The 18,758-nt window shown below is 42.8% G+C and overlaps 1 protein-coding gene across 1 annotated transcript in view; it reads left to right on the top strand.

Annotated features, from left to right (window-relative positions):
- Positions 1–18,758, top strand: part of TRANK1 (tetratricopeptide repeat and ankyrin repeat containing 1) — a 63,118-nt gene that overhangs the window by 11,626 nt on the left and 32,734 nt on the right. Inside the window, exons 2-8 of the mRNA XM_035896586.1 lie at positions 6,797–6,931; positions 8,548–8,671; positions 10,066–10,216; positions 11,240–11,358; positions 14,052–14,135; positions 17,570–17,708; positions 18,232–18,363. Of these exons, the coding sequence (XP_035752479.1) occupies positions 6,797–6,931; positions 8,548–8,671; positions 10,066–10,216; positions 11,240–11,358; positions 14,052–14,135; positions 17,570–17,708; positions 18,232–18,363 (884 nt within the window). The remainder of the gene's footprint in view (positions 1–6,796; positions 6,932–8,547; positions 8,672–10,065; positions 10,217–11,239; positions 11,359–14,051; positions 14,136–17,569; positions 17,709–18,231; positions 18,364–18,758) is intronic.

Below are 18,758 nucleotides of genomic sequence, written 5' to 3'. Positions count from 1 at the left end.
CCGGTGGCGGGTCGGCCTGGGAGCTGGCTGGCATTGGCTCTGTCGGACACAGGGGAAGCTTCTGGCAGCTTCTCACAGAAGCCACCCCTATAGCCCCCCTCCCTCCCTGCTACCAAAACCTTGCCATGCAAACCCAATACAGTGGTAGCTGGTATAGTGCTATGTTTCAGATTTAGCATGAGAATAATCTGGTAACACTGATGCTTTAGTTGTTGCTAAGCAGTCTTTATACTAGTCAAGGACTTTCTAGCTTCCAATGCTGTGCCAGTGAGGAGGTGCACAAGAAGCTGGGAGGGAGCACGGCCAGGACAGCTGACCCCAGCTGGCCAAAGGGATATTCCATACCATATGACATCATGCCCAGTATATAAACTGGGAAGAGTTGGCTGGGGGGTGGCGATCGCTGCTTGGGGACTGGCTGGGCATCAGTCAGTGGGTGGTGAGCAGTTGCATCTCTTGTTTTTCCAGGTTTTGTTTCTCTCTTTCTTTTGTTATTTTCCTCTTCATTACAATTTGTTATTAATATTATTGTTATTATTATTTAATTTTATTTTTTTTGAATGATTAAACTGTTTTTATTTCAACCCACAAGTTTCTTCACTTTTACTGTTCCTATTTTCTCCCCCCTCCCACTGGGGGGCCAGTGAGCGAGCAGTTGTGTGGTGCCCAGTTGGTGGCTGGGGTTAAACCATGACACCAGTTCAGACCGAAACAACCTGACAAAGTTTTCTCTCTATTCATTTACCTAGGAAATGGTTTTCTTTGTCCTTTTAGAGGCAAACACAGCTACAGAGATTCATGCGGTCCTCACCTCTGGAGTACTGCGATGCACAGGACACTGGCTGGCCGTAGAGCGCAGAAGCAGTAAAGAAATTTCTTCTGGTCCAATTTGTGCTAAGTTCAGGGCAACGTACACCGATAAGAAGCTACCACTGTGCTGCTCTGCTTGCCCTATTCTGTTTCAAATTTGCTCTAGAATCTGTTTTCAAAGTAACGCTGGCGCTTACTGGGAGCAAAGGGTCTTTTGGCACTTCCAAACTCTGGCATGAATCTGGCAAGGTGACTTGTTACAGAAATGTCTTTTGTTTGTTTGTTTCATAGAGCAGAGTGAGAATCTATCTAATCATCGGCTATCCCTATCTGTCTGAATCTATACCTAACGATAGGGATGTCTAATGAGAAGCTATCTAAATGATAGGCTTTTCATTTGAGTTGACCAGCTTCTCCAAGACGAGCTGACATATTTTACAAGGGCTGAACACATTCTTCATGAGATACTGGCTGAACATTTGATTAAAATGTTTAGATAATCACAAATACTACTACGATGTTTTCCAGACTAAGCAGATCCATGGGGATGACCATGTCTAAATCTCAGCTTCTTTGCCCTCTTCTGCAGGAGATTTCCTCATGTGTCTACTTATGGTAGCCTGGTCAGTTACAACCCGTTCATCCTGATTGCAGAAATTGTATTTTTGTCTCTGCCATTTCTCCAAGGCCTCTTCTGAAAGTACAAGCAATTTCAAGATTTTTTGTTCACCATTTCAGCATTCGAAGGAAAAACAAAGCTCCTGGAAGAAGTACATTCTTTCTGCTTTTCACTGTCAGGGTTATGCTTGTATGCATTCAAAGGAGGCTGTGTTCTGTCAATATGTCTGTGGTAGCTGCTGTTGTCAGGAAAGCAAATAAAACTGGCTACCAGGCAGAACATTGCCTCTTCAAGTTACAGCCTGCTAGAGCCTTCTCATCCTATATTTTTCCTCTTTTTCTTCGGCCTGTCCTGACATTCACATACATCTATACCAGGGCATACTGAGTGTGTCATTCGGAAGACCTACATGCAGTGTCCTTTTGCTGGGTGACTGCAGGACTGCCTGGACGGATGGTGTCAGTGGTGGGCCCGTGGCTGGAGGGGTCCCTGTGCTGTAGCAGGTCGGAGCGACACAGCAATTCCTTCTTGGTGGCACCATGCTCTCAGAGCCAGCGTGGTTTTGTTGGGCAAAAGCTAATGAGTACCCGGAGGTTTCCTGATGAGAAAACATGAATTATTTGAATGGTGATGAAATGTATTTAATTGTCACTCAACCACAGTTTAGATGTGTTGTTGGGCTTTTTCTCTCCCTACCTGTTGCCAGTTGGTGATGTCTGCCTGTTAGTTTAAGGGGGAAGAAGGAAGGATTATTTATTCCTCTGCTAAATAGGAATGAGGAATGCACCGTCTTTAGAAGTCAGATTTCATGGAAATAGGAGGGTTGTCCTGGTTTCGACTGGGATAGAGTTAATTCTCTTCATAGAAGCTAGCATAGTGCAGTGTTTTGGATTTAGTACTACAAGAATGTTGATAACACACTGATGTTTTTAGTTGTTGCCAAGTAGTGCTCAGACTACTCAAGGACTTTTTGAGCTGGGCATTGGTCGGTGGGTGGTGAGCAATTGCATTGTGCATCGTTCGTTTTGTATATTCTGTTACCATTCTCATTATTACTATTATTATTATTTTCCCTTGTTAAACTGTTCTTATCTCAGCCCACGGCTCTAACCTTTTTTTTCCTTCCCAATTCTCTCCCCCATCCCACTGAGGGAGGGGGGAGTGAGCGAGCGGCTGCGTGGTGCTTAGTTGCCAGCCAGGTTAAACCATGACAAGGATGCTTATTTTCCACCAGTATTTTAATTCAGATGCGGAGCTCCCCAGATCTTGGTACTTCATTTGTTGCTTGCATTATGGAAAGCTACTGTGCCTCAAGAATAAAAACATTATTCTACCACTGAGTAATGCCATAGGAAGGGAACCTCAAAGCTTAACTTTCAGTATCAACAATAATTAAAAGCATGGCTCTGTAGACCTTCCACTTTTTCTCTGTGAATAAGTGGTGCCACTGAGTTTCTCTTTTAAGACGTGTAAACCAGATGCAGACAGAACAAACCAACTTCTTGGGTTCACTCTCGGATGTACAAAGTTTTTAGTGTTGCCAACTTCAGATGCTCAGAAAGTACGAGCTGGCCTCTTGAGACTGATAGCTGGCATAAGGAACACAACATTTTTCACGAATGACAAATGGGTTTTCTGGGCAGTCTGTTCTGTTTTCAAGCTTATCTGCTGAAGCGAGAGGAATCAAAACTTCACATTGTAAAAACTGCCCTGCTTCTGAGAACAGTCGGACTGAAGCAGTTCAGTGGGACACCGACCATCACAATAACATAAGAGTTGGCAGCATGTGAAGTCAGTGGGAATTTTGCCCACTGGCAGCAGTAGGGGTTGGAGCCAATTGTTTCTGACTTAACTGTGTAATCTTTTGTTTTAATTCTTTGCGTAGAAATTAATACACTTCATTTTGCTGTCACGGACATGCTGGTAGCCTGAGGAGTCATAAAAAAAAATGAATAGAGTAGACCATCTTGTCTGGGTTTTTTTTTTTGCTGGGTTGTCTTTTTCTTTGAAGGACAAGGTCTCAACAATGCACTGGGAAGGGTCTCCCAGACCTTAGGGTGTCCCTGCACATTTACATGTTTCATGGACTCCATAGCTTAGGAGAAATCCCCACTTTATGAGGGGAACCTGTGTTACTCTACTGTGTCTGGCTGGGATAGAGTTATTTTTCTTCATAGTAGCTGGTATGGTGCCATGTTTTAAATTTGTGACCAAAACAACACTGAAAACAAACTATTTTTTTTTTTTAGCTGTTGCTGAGCAGGGTTTGTATAGCACTGGGGCCTTCTCTGTTTCTCACTCTGGCCCCACCACTGAAAAGCTTGGGGGTGCAAGAGAGCTTGGGAGGGGACGCAGCTGGGCAGATGACCCAAACTTGACTGAAGGGATAGTCCATGCCATCTTATGTCACGCTCAGCAATAAAAAGGGAGAGGAAGAGGGCTTAGGAACATCAGCCATCCTTAGCTCAGGAACTGTCTGGGCATCTGTCCATGTGTGGGAGGTGGTGAATGATTGCCTTCACATCACTTGTTTTGTTTTCCTTCTCCCTTCTTCCACTTCTCTTTTGCTTATTAAACAATTTTTGTCTTGACCCACAAGTTTTCTTGCTTTTACTCTTCCTTTCCTCTTCCCCCATCCCACTGGGACTGAGGGGGGGGAAGTGAGCACTTAGCTGCCTACCGGGGTTAACCCACAGCACTTGCCATGACAAAATCTTTCATGAGTTATATGCAGATGCAGTTGTGACCTTTACCTGTGCTGGTTAAGCCAGAGTAACAGACAACATTTTTATTTAATGCTCGCCACGCTCAGTAGACTTTATATAATGAGCCTTCAGTTAGTCCACTGGTTTAGAGTTAAAATTGTTTATGCTTCAGGAAGTTGTTAGGCAATAGCAAGACATGCTGCGCTAGTCAGCACAGCAATTCTTTTGAATCATTAACTTAGATGTCAGCTTTGCATGCTTGTGTATCTCTTGGGTCTGCAAACTCAGGTGTAGTTGCTAAACCCTGCAGCAGGTATCCCAGTTACTTAAATCACCTCCAGTTTGGAGTTGTGGCTGGAAAACAAGGATGGGAATTTGTGTTCTGCTGGAAATCTCGCTGCCTGGAGCAGGGAGGGGATGCCGCCTCCTGATCTGAAGCAGGGAGCTCAGTTCCAAAATTTCTCAGCACAGGACATGTTTGAAAGTCCTTTTTTAAAATGTATGTTGCAATCGGGGGTCTTTTGCTGTATTGTGGGAAAAAGGATCCTTTAAACATCTTGTAAATACCTTTTATTTGCAATTGTACTTCAAGTGGATTCCAAGGAAAAGTAAGGTAAATATAATTCTGGGTAAAAAATTCATCTTCAGTGGAAGCGTAGCATGCTTGAAAAAAAGAAAAAGCTTGAAATTCAACTGTGATTTAGAAAACCACAGTTCATGTGTATTCCTACACAAAGAAGCTCCTGTGTAGTCCAATTGTTTTGGTATTTTTCTTGGTGAAAGTAATTTATCTAACATTTTGATGCTAAAAAGTTGAAAGATGAAAGAATTATGAAAATACGAGGTAGAACCATCTTTTAGCACTTCCTTTTTATTCTTTGCACTGTTGCTCTGTTTTTTCCTTTTCTTTGCCTCAGTAGTGCTCATACAGTGCAGTGTAAAAAAAAGTCCTGCATACTCTATGAGTACACTTGATTTGCTGTCTGCATAAGAGGTATTTTAAAAATATATACTGTATGCACATTGCTCGATGAAGTGCTGATTTAATTTGCCTAGGGTAAACGTTCTAGTTACTCCTCTAGCATGACTGGTCGTTGTACCCGCGCCATGTAGATGGGACCTACTTTTCTTCAGTTGAGTTTATAGCCAGGAATTTAATCCATTCTCAGTGCTTCCGTGGAATTAGGGAGGTGGTGTTTGGATAGCGGACATCATCACAGGGTGTTTTTTTTGTTTAATTAAATAAGATGTAACTTCTGACAGACCTTTTCCCAGCCGGCCTGGAGCAGTCTGGATCTGAGCTTTGCGGTTGTGCCTGGTTCTTCCGCTGTTGCCCCTTCAGGGTTGTGGGCTGCTTCTCCCCTTGGTGCAGATGTCGTCCCGCCGAGCTCCTCTTGCGCGTGGATGAACGAGGGAGGCGCGGTGCCGTCCGTAGCGTGCCTCTTCGTACCTCTTATCTTCACAGTGCAGTACTGATTCCCAACCTTCCTGGCTCATCGTGAGGAATACTATAGAAAAAATACGTCAGCGGTATTTCTTGGTTCGTCTGTAGGTTCATGTACTTAAAAGCATCTAGTTTGCTCTGTTGTGAAGAGATCTTGCGGATTGTGTTAGCAGGTTGTGGAGTTGCAGATTGTTACTGGTTTTGTTCCGGGCCTGCTAATACCTGGATAATAAGTAAATCTCTGCATTCCTTTTTGCTGAAATAATCTTACTTAATAGTGTACTGAAGCCTGTGAGATTCACACAGGTTTTTGCAGGTAATGGAAATGGCTTTTAATCATAAAATCCATCTGTGAAGAATGATTCCACACAAGGCTTTTGCACTGGGTTGTTCTCTTGTCTGTGATTTTGTTGTGCTATTTCTCAACATACACGTAGCTGGTTTTCCTCTTGTGTTTGTTTATTTTATCTAGCTGCTTGACCATGTGATTAGTGTTATGTAATGAACCCGATTTTACAATTCTAATGATGAAATATTTTTTCGATCAGTTGCGGTCAATGCCTCTTTCAACCTTTGTTTTCTTTGGGTGCTTGCTATATTGATTTTAATAACTTTTAAATCTGATTCAGGGTTCTCAGGCAGTATTAATATACTTACGTTACAGTATTTTCATGCAGTCATCAAGTTTCAATGCAGTTTTATATACATTGGATTGTTGAATGTCCAGCCAGAGAGGCTGGACAAAAAAGTTATAAATAAAAAGCAAGTAAATGAGTTTTGTGTTTAATTAATTGAGATGTACAGCTTCTTGTATTTCTTAAGCATATGAACTCTGTTCTCTCGGATGTTTCTTCCCACGTTTAGTGTGTGTGCACACATTTAAGTAATTTGGAATCTTAATTTAAAAAATATGGTTTAAGACTTGAGGAGAGAAACTGAAAAAAAATTCTGTCCTGGTTTCTAGATCTGGTTAGCTGAGCTTGATTAAAAAATAGATGGGAAGTTGAGGCATCAACAGCAAAGATGAGGCTATCACCTGAGTTATATTTTACTATTCCAGCTGCAGCAAACAAAAAAAGATGTGCTCTTTTGCCCTCCTTTTCAAATATGTGAAAACTAAGGTGAAATTTTAAGTGGATTTTAAGGAAAGAAGTGTCTCATAAATCAATGCTGCTGTTTGATTTTTTTTTTTCATTTTTTTTTCCTCCTCTTAATTAGCATGGATCCCATGGAATATGCACAGCTTATGAGACAAGCTGGGAACAAGGATTTTAAAAATGGAAATTACTCTTTGGCCATCAGAAAGTATGATCAAGCTCTACATATGCTCGGTTATTTAATGCAATGGGTCCCGTAAGTATTCTTGAATTACAAGATGTAAACCGTAAGACGTGTCTGAAATTCATGCAGTACTACACAGTTAACTCGGAACTGTATTTCTTGCCCTGACACCTGATTTTCCTGTATCTTTTGTCACAGTCTTTAGTGTACCAGTTTTATAATTAAAGAGGAATTGCTGTTCCTGACATATATATGGGAGATTAGCTAGGGACTGCAATCTGTGTGTTTTTGTATAAGCATCAATTATAAATGAGTGTAATTAAAGCTTTAATTAATTTTCCATAAACCATGGTCATTTCTGTTAAATTACTTCTGTTTCTTAGCTGACACGCTGCAAATTAATCTTGCTGTGATTCTGCCATGTACTGGTCATGTCTATGGCCTGTTGTTAACATGGGTCATCTGGTCATCTTTAAAATTATTCATGCAAGTTACTTTGTTCTTGTTATTTGGTCCTTTCTTAGTACTCCGATTTGTTAAAAAATATTTTTTCAGGAGAACAGTTCTTTTGGGTACTTCTTTCCAAATGTTAAGTGCTTCTTTTCATCGGTTAACATCAGTTGCTAATGTTAGTGATTTAAATAGTTGAGTGTTATGTTAACTGTTAAATATTCATTACTACCGTGTATTGAACACTGCTGTTAACCTAATTTAACACCAGCCATTCATATATTTTGACGATTAGCCATTTAGACTAAGTAGGAAAATAAGTCTGGAGCATATGCAGGGAGCAGGACCGAGGGAGGACAGAGCCGAGCAGGCTACCTCCAGCGCCTGCCCCTCGCAGGCATTGGGGCTTTGAGGTGCCACAGGGATCCGCTCCTGAGCATCTCCTTTCCCCGTGCCATAGGATGCCTTGTCAGGATTTGCTTGCACGCAAGTGTGCTCTGGACACATGCAGCATAGCTAAAAAAAAACGTCTTGAGTGTAAATTAGTAGATAGGAAGGAGATGAGGAGTGCAGCTCCGTGGCACGTACTGTTTGTTTGAGGGGCAGGCAAGTCAGGCTTTCCAGGCTCCCTGGTACCCCGTGGATCCTGTAATTTGTGTGCAGCTCTTCCCAGAAACTCTCTTGGATCTAGCAGTTGCTTTATATACTTTAGTATACTCTGTTCTCTAAAATACAGCTCTTTGTTTTTTAGCTGGTGCGAATGTGGATAATTCTGTTGACTCCAGCAACCGGTGATCCAGTAAAATGCGTTTAGTTTGGGTTTTGGTGACCAAAATGTGTTTGGCATGCTTTCCATCTAGCAGCTTCCATTTGTGTGTCTGTTTGCTCTCGTTCTTGGCCACTGGCTTTCAGTGAGCCGTACCTCGGTGTGTCGAGATGGTCTAAACTCTTTCTAAATCCTCATACTGCATTAGTCCAATGGGTTGGCTTTCTACTTCAGAAGAGACCAGGATATCACTAAGGGTGCCACTAAGGTATCATTTAGGATGTCAGGAAGAGATTTTATAGCTGATGTTCAAATCATCTATATTTTCTACAACTCCATTTTTTATCTCTCATTTTGTTAGGTGGGTGATATGTACACTTTTTTTCTTTTTTTTTTTTCTTGTTGCTAACTGTAAAGTACGATGCGTCCTTTTATAAGTGAATAAACTTTTATGCTAAAAATGTATTTTTAGGTGTTCCAGAGACATAGCTGTGTTACACTGCAACAAATCAACTGCCTTGTACAATCTTGGTAAATGGAGAGAAGCAGTGTTTTCAGCCTACCAGAGCTTACACTGGGATCCGGAGTATGTTAAGGTATTCAGATGTTTTAAGATGGCAGTTTTTGCATGCTTTAATTTTTAAAACAGGTGTCAATGTCTGCTTTTTGTTGTCTTTTGGTTTTGAGCTGCGATAAGCAAATATAGCGTAAAATTCCAGAATGCTCCAGAAAGCAAATATGGCATCAAATATAGCATAAAATTCCAGAATCGGTGTCTGACTCTGTACGCGAGCATCCGAATTACTACTGTAATAGTACTCTTAATAAAACAAAGCAGCTCTCTTTTGCACCAGGAGATGCTGCACCAGGAGAGACACCAATGCTTTCAAGAAAGATAACTATTTTATTGATATCCCAGACAAGGTGATAGCAAGTAATAAAATCTTGCATGCCTTTGTGATGCTGGAGACCTGGGGATGTTGCAGTACCGGCCAGGTCTCTGGCCAGGCCACGTCAGGCTGCACAAGATCCCATCCGTGGTGAGGTTCACCAGCTCGTGTGTTCACTTGCAGTCTTACAGAGCCTGGCCCACCGTGCAGATTCATCAGTCGCTGACAGCAGTCAGGTCTGGGATGGGGACTTAGCTTTGAAGGCTGCTTTGGGCAGTGTGCCCGAGTATTCTTCACATGTTAATAAACCTACAGTTCCTGGGTACAGTACGTGGTGATCAAGGTCGTATTGTATTTCTAGTGGGCAGAACAGTACGCTACACATACACGTGTGATTAAGTACACATTGACTAAGTACACATTGACTCAAATACAAACACAGTATTTATGATATGGAGGCATATGCTTGGGTTGGCTTTTATGTACAATGAATAGTCTTCTGGACTAACCACTGCAGACTCCCAGAGACTTTAGTAGAAGGTATTTAATTTAAGTATGGTAAGATTGCATGCAAGTATCAATTTAACTTGCGCTGTATTCCAGCATGCTGGTATCTGGTTTGAACAAGCTGATTCCACTGTGACTCTGAGCCCGTATAACCTAGTTCAGTGGTGAATATAAACACGTTCAGGTGCCATTGGCTGAAGAATATATGCATTGTGGTAAATACTGCAAAATGCAGTGACATGGGGACATAAACATAGTTGTTTGGACCTTGTGAGGGAAAAAAAAAAATCCTGACCAGAGGAGGTTAAAATATAGTTACTAACAGTATGTCTTTCATCCTGTAGTTATCTTCCAAGTTCTGTATTCCAGGATTTATCACACTTTCATAGTATCTGTGATGACGTCAGCGTATTGTGAATTTCAAGGGAAGTTTATTGCACTTTTTTTGGATCTGTGTGTAAGAAGCTGTAAGAATAGTACTACATGTCATTTTTATAACATAATTAGAGAATTTAGGAAAAAAATGTTTTGTAGTAAAGATCTGTGAATATTTTCCCAACAATGGCCTTTTTTGTTCTCCTCTTTTTCCTCAGGCTTATTATAGAGCTGGCCACTCATTGATCATGTTATCAGACTCTTCTGAGGCAATTTCTATGTTTCATAAAGGTTTGATTCTCCTCAGCGTTTCTGCAGATCGAGCTCAAGTTGCTGATTTTGTAGCAGCAATCTTCATAAGTGTCAACGGTAAACTCAAATGATGAGCTTTATTTTTCTAAGGGCCTTTCAGTAGTGATGACAACACGAGTCCTTGATAGGGCGTCCTTCGTGAGATCATTCATTTGGTCCTTAGTGCCACAGGTCTGTTTGAGCATTATGAATATGCTGAGTGGCCTAATCAAAGGGATGTGGTGAACTTGGTCTGTTTTGTATACAGCAGGTGCCCACGACCCCAAAACGCTGTGCAGGGGAGCGTGTTGTCTCGCAAGAACACCTCAATTGTGGGATAGTTAGGAAAGGTTGAAATTTAGAGTCAGGGAGACAGGGTTGGGGATTTGGAGCTCCATACCCCTAAGGCTTTAGTGATTTTTGTCCAAAGCACTCTGCTGTTCTTTTAGCTAGGAATATTTGAAAATAATTTGAAGATACTCAGCTTAAACTTGAGTTTACAGTGCAGTGTATTCCCGTGGGAGGGACTTTGCCTCAGCTAGTAATGGGCAGCAATTAAAAAAGTGGGAATTTGGCCTTTCTGTGGAATTGTCTGGGTTTTTTTGAGCAACGTCCACCCTATGGCTCCCTGGCCTCTCCTCAGTCTCTCCTCACCTACTTGCTTTTTTGACCAATTCACAGGCTTTGTCTGATGGAGCCTACAGGTGTGCCAGGAGATTTCGGATTGTGCCCCTGCTGCATTTACCTGAACTTGTAGCCCCATGTTAAGGACCTTGATTAGCTTTAGCAGAATCCATAGCTGGGCTCATCCACAAGTGGAAGAACCACCATGAGGTTCATAATGTCTTGGGGCTCAGCGGAGTTTCTTGAGGGCCAGGATTATTTTTATTTTTTTTTTCCTTTGTTTAATGAAGACTGGCTGCTGATAACAAGGTGCCCTATCAGTTGGATGGCCACAGATATTTAAGCCCCCATTTGGCATTCTTCTGGCTATTAAGCAGTGCTAGAATTGTCACCTCGCAGTGACGTAATTTAGTTAAGACCCCGACTTTAAAAGTGCTATGTATACTAAATAGTTTTCTCGATTGTTTATTCTTGCAGATGAACGAGTCTTTCCACGAACTTTTCCCCCTGCCCATGATTATATTTTCAGCTCAAGGTTTGATGCACTGATTTGGCAAGCAGTGATAGAAAGGTTGGCCCAGAAAGGGAAGTGGCGGGTAAGTCTGTAACTGTGTTATGTACTGCTGTGCGGTAGGCACTCAAGCGTTACCTCCGCATGGTGAGCCTGTGTTGCCTTTAAAATCCAAAACAATGGATATTTCATAGAATCATAGAATCCTAGGTTGGAAGGGACCTCATTCACCTAGTCCAACCTTCCTAGGTAAGAGCACAGTCTAGACAAGATGGTCCAGCACCCTGTCCAGCTGAGTCTTAAAAGTGTCCAATGTGGTGGAGTCAACCGCTTCCCTGGGGAGATTATTCCAATGGTTGACTGTTCTGTTGTGAAAAATTTCCCTCTCACATCTAATCGGACTCTCTCCAAGAGAAACTTGTGTACATTCCCCCTTGTCCTCTCCATGTGACCCCTTCTAAAAAGGGAGTCTCTTTATTGTTCCCTGCTTTAAACGTCTTGATTTTTAAGACTGGAAAAATACTTTTAATGATAAATAATTCCTGAAATTAATTTTTCAAAGGGATACAATGAACTCGAAATCCCACTTGTCTCTTGCTGTTGTCTTTGTTATAATTATGGTGCCATCTGGTGTCAGTATTCTTGAAAGAAATTAGAGACGGGAGAAAACCATGTTTGTTTGTGGTCCCATTTACTTTTCCTTCTGTATGACAAGCTGGACTTTGGAAGCTGTCTGTGAAAGACCCACAAATGAAGGAGCACTTCAGTCGAAGTACACGATTATTAAACAAAACCCAATCACTTACAAAAATCAGAAGGCGAATCACCTGAAATTGTTTCAAACCTCTTTTCTGTGGTGACTGTATTAAAAAATTTCCAGCTGCTTCCAGCCAACCCACTGCAGGGCACAGCTGAGCCCCTCAGCCAAGAGGGTGGCCCCGTGGAGGAAGCGTGTTTAAGAAAGGGCACCATGTTGCCTGGCAAGAGCGAGGGGAAGACAGTGAGAGAAACAGCCCTGCCAGCACCAGGGTTGGAGAAGGAGAGGAAGGAGGGGGAGGAGGTACTCCAGGCATGGTGCAGGGATTCCCTGGTGGCCTGTGGAGACATCGTGCAGGAGTAGGCTCCTGATGGGAACTGCAGCCCATGGAGGACCCATGCTGGAGCAGAGGAGAAGCATAAGGAGGAGGGAGCAACAGAGAGGGACTGCTATGGACTGACTGCACCCCCACATTGCCCATCCAACCTCCCTGCCGTGGGCAGGGACATCTTTCACTGAATCAGGTTGCTTAAAACCCCATCCAGCCTGACCTTGACCACTTTCAATGATGGGGCATCCACATCTTCTCTGGGCAACCTGTTCCAGTGTATCACCACCCGTATCGTAAAAAAAGGTCTTCCTTATGTCCAGTTTAAACCTACACTCATTCAGGTTAAAACCCTTGCCCGTTGTGCTGTCGCTACAGGCCTTGTTAAAAGGTCTCTCTTATGAGCCCCCTTTAAGTACTGAAAAGCTACAATAAGGTCTCCCTGGAGCCTCCTCCAGGCTGAGCAACCCCAAATCTCTCTGTCCTCATAGGAGAGGTGCTCCAGCCCTCTGATCATTTTTGTGGCCCTTGCCTGGACCTGCTCCATCAGGTCCATGTCTTTCCTATGCTGAGGGCTCCAGAACTGGATGCAGGGCTCCAGGTGGGGGTCTCACCAGGGTGGAGTAGAGGGGGAGAGTAACCTCCCTTGACCTGCTAGCCATGCTTCTTTTTAGGCAGCCCAGGATGCAATTGGCTTTCTGGGCTAGAAGTGCACATACCAAATTTTTCATCCACTAGTATCCCCAAGTCCTTCTCTGCAGGGCAGCTCTCAATCCCTTCATCCCCCAGCCTGTATTGATACGAGTGCTTCCCCTGACCCAGGTGCAGGACCTTGCACTTGGCCTTGTTGAACTTCATGAGGTTCACATGGGCCCACTCCTCGAGTCTGTCAAGGTCTCCCTGGATGGCATCCCATCCCTCAAGCATATCAACTGCATCATTCAGCTTGGTGCCATCTGCAAACTTGCTGAGTGATTGCGTGCACCATGCAATCCCACTGTCTATGTCATTGATGAAGATATTAAATAGTCCTGATCCCAGTACAGACTCTTGAGGGACACCACTTGTTACTGGTTTCCACTTGGACACTGGGCCATTGACTATAACTTTGGATGCAGCCATCCAGCCAATTCCTTATCCATCCAACAGTCCATCCACCAAACCCGTATCTCTCCAATTTAGAGCTAAGAATGTTGTGGGAGACTGTGTCAAAGGCTTTACAGAAGTCCAGGTAGATGACGTCTGTAGTTCTTCCCTTGTCCTCTGATGAAGCTACGTGGGGTTTCAAGGAGCAAGGTAAAGCTTTTAGGGAAACTGAGAAAATGGAAAAAGATACAGTATGTATTTCTTGCTTTCTGCTCAGGGTGTTGGTGTAGCTGGGGAGTCTCATCCCCATGAGTGTAAAAGTCCATTCCTAAAGGTAAGGGTCACTTCCAAGGTGTATTAGAGAGACTTTTAGGGCCTGACATTTCTACATGGTTTTTATTTCTGAGGGAACTTTCATCAATGATAGCTTCCCACAGTCCACTGTATATTACATTAATTCAGTTGATAAATGGAAAGGGAAATCTGTTACGATCTTAAAAATAAGATCTGAAATGTTGTTTGCTTTCCTACAAGATCTGATGAGGCAGAGAAAAACAAAGTTCCTAAGTGTGCTTGTAAGATCACTAATGTGTTTTTTTTTCCCCAGTCTTGTCTGTTATTGTTGGCCGAGAAGAAAGGGTTGCCCACCAATCTCAGAGTCAACCAGTTATCACTGAAGAATCTCTTTGAGGTAAAGTGGCATCCTTCTTTTTCTCTTGTGTCTATTTCTTTTATTCCTGCTAACTTTAGTGAGAGATTTTCCATCTTGTGTGCAAGGCTAAAACAGATCAAAGAAGAATGAAATGGGAAATAATACATGGACTTTGTATGATTATATTAAATCATCTATTTTGCCCCTTTTCATCTGAGTGTTAAAAAATCCTTGATTTGCATAACTTCTGTATGTAATTTAATGATTCATTTAATTTGATCAAAAGAAATCATCTTTCTGTCAAGTACAGCAAGCTATTCATGTCATGCTTGCAACCTGAGAATTTAATGCTGAAAAATGTCTGACATCAGTTAAGTTGGATATGTTTTCCAACCAGCACAATTTATATCCCCGGGATAGAGTATTATACTTTGCTAGCCTGTCTCTGGACTGCTGCATGGTGCTGTGTATGATTACAGGGAGTTGAGCTGGGTGCAGCGTTGGAATTTTCCCTTCCCTTAATGCCCCAGAGTTTTGGTAGGTTGCTTTATACCTAGGCAGCAACTGCTCAACTTTTATCCTAACAGCTTTGACACTTTCCAAATGACCTAGAGGATTTTGGCAAAATGGAGACATGTTGTTTTAGACCAAGTACCCACAATTCCTAATGACTTTCGCTGAGATGATGGCATCTACAGACAGCAGAATTTGATCTTTCTGTTGCTCTTCTGGAACTTGCTCTCTTCTTTATCTTGTGATACCTTATGCTCTGCAGCCTTTGAGAATCTCCAGAGCTTTCTATGCTGACAGGGCAAACCAAAATCTTCCAGCTGTCATAAACTGCCATGCTCACGCATACTCTGACTGCTGCTGGCTGCATGTGCCGTGCCATGCGCCCTGGTACACCCCAGAGGCTCTGCCCACTTGGCCTCGTAGGGCTTGCTGCTGCTTGCCCTGCCTTTGTGCACGGGTATCCCGCCAAAACACTTCAAATGCATGAAGGGGTGGGTGTGCAGCCATTGCTTCTGGCCCCTTGGGAGTCAGGGTGTAACCGGAGGCTGACTGTGAGCCAGGAGCTGCTGGGACTTCACCAGCTCTGCCGCGCAGGAACAGCCCGTGTCCATAGCAGTAACATACCAACTTTCTAAAGGCATCTGACAGCGTATGTGTCTGTTACCGCACAGTGGATGCCCAGCCTGTTTCCACTGCAGTTAAGTAAAGCATTTCTTACGGACCATTAAAAAATTCTTCTCTGTATGCATTTTTTTTGGTTTTATTCTTCCATTTCTTTGTGTGTGTAAGTTAATTAACTATAGTTCTGCTGTATGTAACCTACTTTTAAAAGATATGGTTACACATTGTCACGGCTTAGCCACAGCCAGCAAATAAGCACCACAAAGCCGCTTGCTCACCTTCCCCCGCTGTTGGGATGGGGGAGAGAATTGGGATAGCAAAAGTAAGACGACTCATGGGTTGAGATAAGAACAGTTTAATAATTGAAATATAATAATAATAAAAATAGTAATTAAAAGGAAAAAAATGAGAGAGAGAGAGAGAGAGAAACAAAACCTGGGAAAAAACAAGTGATGCAACCGCTTGCCACCTGCCAACCGATTCCTCACCAGTCCCTGACCAGTAATTGCAGCCCCCTGGCCAGCTCCCCCCAGTTTATATACTGAGCATCGTGTCATATGGTATGGAATTCCCCCTTGGCCAGTTGGGGTCAACTGTCCTGGCTGTGCCCCCTCACAGCTTCTTGTGCACCTGGCAGAGCATGGGAAGCTGAAAAGCTGTGTTGGTGCCAGCGGAGTAGCCCATATGGGACTTCATGCTACCTGCCCTCATCCCTCCTGTCTTTGTTCAGTTTTTTGTGGGAAGGGAGGGTGGGTCAGGGTTCGGTCCTGGATCAGCCAGGCCCATGGCCAGGCAGAAGCAGGGCTGTGGTGGGGATGAGGCACGAGAGCCTCAGATTAAAGCAGCTCCCAAGCAAAGGTGCCCGTGGCCATGATTTGCAGCTCTTAGCAGCACCCTGGCCTGGGGCACAGCAGCAAAGCAGTCTGCAAGGAGTGAACGTGTCGCTCACACTGACAGTAAAGCATGGCAATGCCGTAGAGGATACATGTAGGGTGTCTTAGCAAAAAATCTTCCTTCCTAGGCAAGCAAATCAAAGTACCTCATTGAGAGATGAGCATGAAAGTGGGTTGCCTTTGCAAAATAGTATGTCCTTCATTGCCGAATTGGCCCCACCAGTCTTAGCTATTCTAGTGGCTTTGTTGTACATGTGGAAGACTGAAAGAATCAAGATGAAAGATGCCGAAGCACTGCTTCTCTTCTGCAAAAATTAGAAAATGTGGCTTTCTGACAACTCAAACTTCCCCTGCTGCCACTACATACTCCCTGTAATTTGTTGTATTTTGATTTTGTAACAGCACAAACAGTAATTCTTGCCAGTCAAAATTTGGCATGAGGTGTTAGAAAAAAAGATTTATTTGTGGATGTTGGAAGCATGTGTGAAGACTGCTATTTAAAAAGATGACTGGAGAAATTATGTCTGAACACTGTTTCCAAGCACCCCGTCATGTTCTGATCCTTCTGGCATATTGTCTCAATTTCTGTCTGAGCTTCCTCTGCCCACCTCCAGAGTTCACCATATTGCTGTACCCCTTCTAGACTGTGCTTCATGTTCATTAAGTCCTTGCTGGAACATCCTTTTTCAGTTCAGCCGCCTTCTGCTCAGGCTGTGTGCTTTCAGTCTTGGTCTGTAAACTTCCCTGTAAGTTCCATACTTTTATCAAGTCACCTTCTGGGAAGTTATCTGGCAAAAAATCCATCTCCTAAGGCTTAACACCTTTTCTTTGTGTCAGCAGTCGTATTATCATTGTTGGCTTAATAATGCCAGATGCTTCCTGAGCTGCACGATGGTAGGGCTTTGCCCTGCTCTCCATCCATGGGGTTCCTGAGCTGTAAAAAGACTGGTTACCTGAGTTCCCTACCCCTCCTTCCCCCGTTCTATTAACTCCCTTCTCCCAGTTTCAAGTATTTCTCCATCCTTTTCTGGCATTGGGGTAACTGCCTGCATAAGCTGCCTCATCCAGGCTTAAAAGGCACAATATCCAGTTACAGCAATATTTGCACTGACATAGAGTAACATTTAATAGACAAGTGTAAGGCAGAAAGTTGCAGTCAATTACAGAGAAGAAATACAGAAATAGGTATTAAAAAATAAACTTCAGGTTCAGTGATCTGCAGAGCAGGACAAGATTCTTGAACGTCACGTAGGAGAAAAGTACTTGTTTTGAGCATCTACTGGAATTGTTATTTATATAATAAGTGTTTCATTTTACAGTGGATATGGCTTGATTGCTACTGTTCCACTGATTCTTGTCATAAAACCCCAAGGAAATAGGATTAAAAAAAGAAATGCCTTTTGTCTATGTAAAATAACACGTTGTAATTGTTCTCTTTGTTATCAGACTTCTGAGTTGTATGGACGCGGTGAGAAGATGCAAGAAGTAGCGGAGTTAGTCAAGTGGCTGATCTCCATTGGGGCGAAAGTTGAAACCATTGGAGCGTACGTGCTTCATGCTGTTATCAGGCTCTGTATCAAAGCAAGTAAGTGACACCCGCAGCTAAAATAAAACAGTGCTGGCCTTCACCAGAGACAGCTAGAGCTTTTTTAATGTATTTTTTTTTTAAACTAATGAGATCAGATCATCTAGGTGTAAATTTGCCGATAAGGCACTGTTTTAAGAATGTTGGAAACACTCTCTTTGATCATCTGTGCCTGATACTGGTACAAACCTAATACGGTTGTTCTCTTCTGTGATTTGAAGTGAAAATGTGATTGATGCAGGTCTTTCAGAACCTCACTATATCAGCTTTGACGAAAATGCAGTATTTCTTCCTGCGACCTCAGAGTGCAGCAACAGTTTCTGTACGTGCTAAAGAGCCGTGAGTCAATCTCAGAGTTGCACGTGCTGCACATCAGTGAGAATGCAGCATCGTGTCTCCCTGTGTTCAGGAAAAGGTTTCATACAGATGCATCTTGTCACTCCACAGGGGAAAAAACAGGATCTGTTTCTGCTGTATCTCTGTTTACCATTTATAACAAGTGGGGTTTTTTTGATCATTTCAGGAAAGAACCATCTCTTCAGGTGGTTACTGACTCAGAGGCCGGACTTGAAGGATAGGATCAACCAGCAAGACAGAGACGGATGCACCCTCCTGCATATTGTGGCATCTTCCAGTGAATATTCCCAGAAACGCAGTAAATACAATTCTTTTTTTGTGTGTGTGTGTGTGTTGTGTTTTGTGTTCACGTGGAAAAATGAATATTGGAAGAAAATTTCAGACCCTGGTGTTTACTAATTCATGCTGGGGAAGAAAATGAGAAAGTCCTGTTATCTGACTGTAGGCTTTGTAATGGTAACTAATATTTAAACATTTCAACAATTGCCCTTTAAAATAGTATACCTGACTTGTGACCATTTTCTTTGCTCTTTGGTTTGACTGGTTATGATTTTCTCCACAAGAATACTGAGGTTTATAGAATCGTAGAAGTTACCTTTTAAAGTTTGATGTGCCCTTAAAATCATATTAGACCACCTGGAGAGCTATCCTGTTCTTTTTAATAGGTGAAGATTTAAAACCTAAGCAGCAGTG

This window comes from Egretta garzetta, unplaced genomic scaffold (genome assembly GCF_000687185.1).
Source record: "Egretta garzetta isolate BGI_Z169 unplaced genomic scaffold, ASM68718v1 scaffold170, whole genome shotgun sequence".
Taxonomy (NCBI): Eukaryota; Metazoa; Chordata; class Aves; order Pelecaniformes; family Ardeidae; genus Egretta; species Egretta garzetta.
The sequence above is the reverse complement of the archived record's forward strand: the minus strand, read 5'-3'. Positions and strand labels throughout refer to the sequence as shown.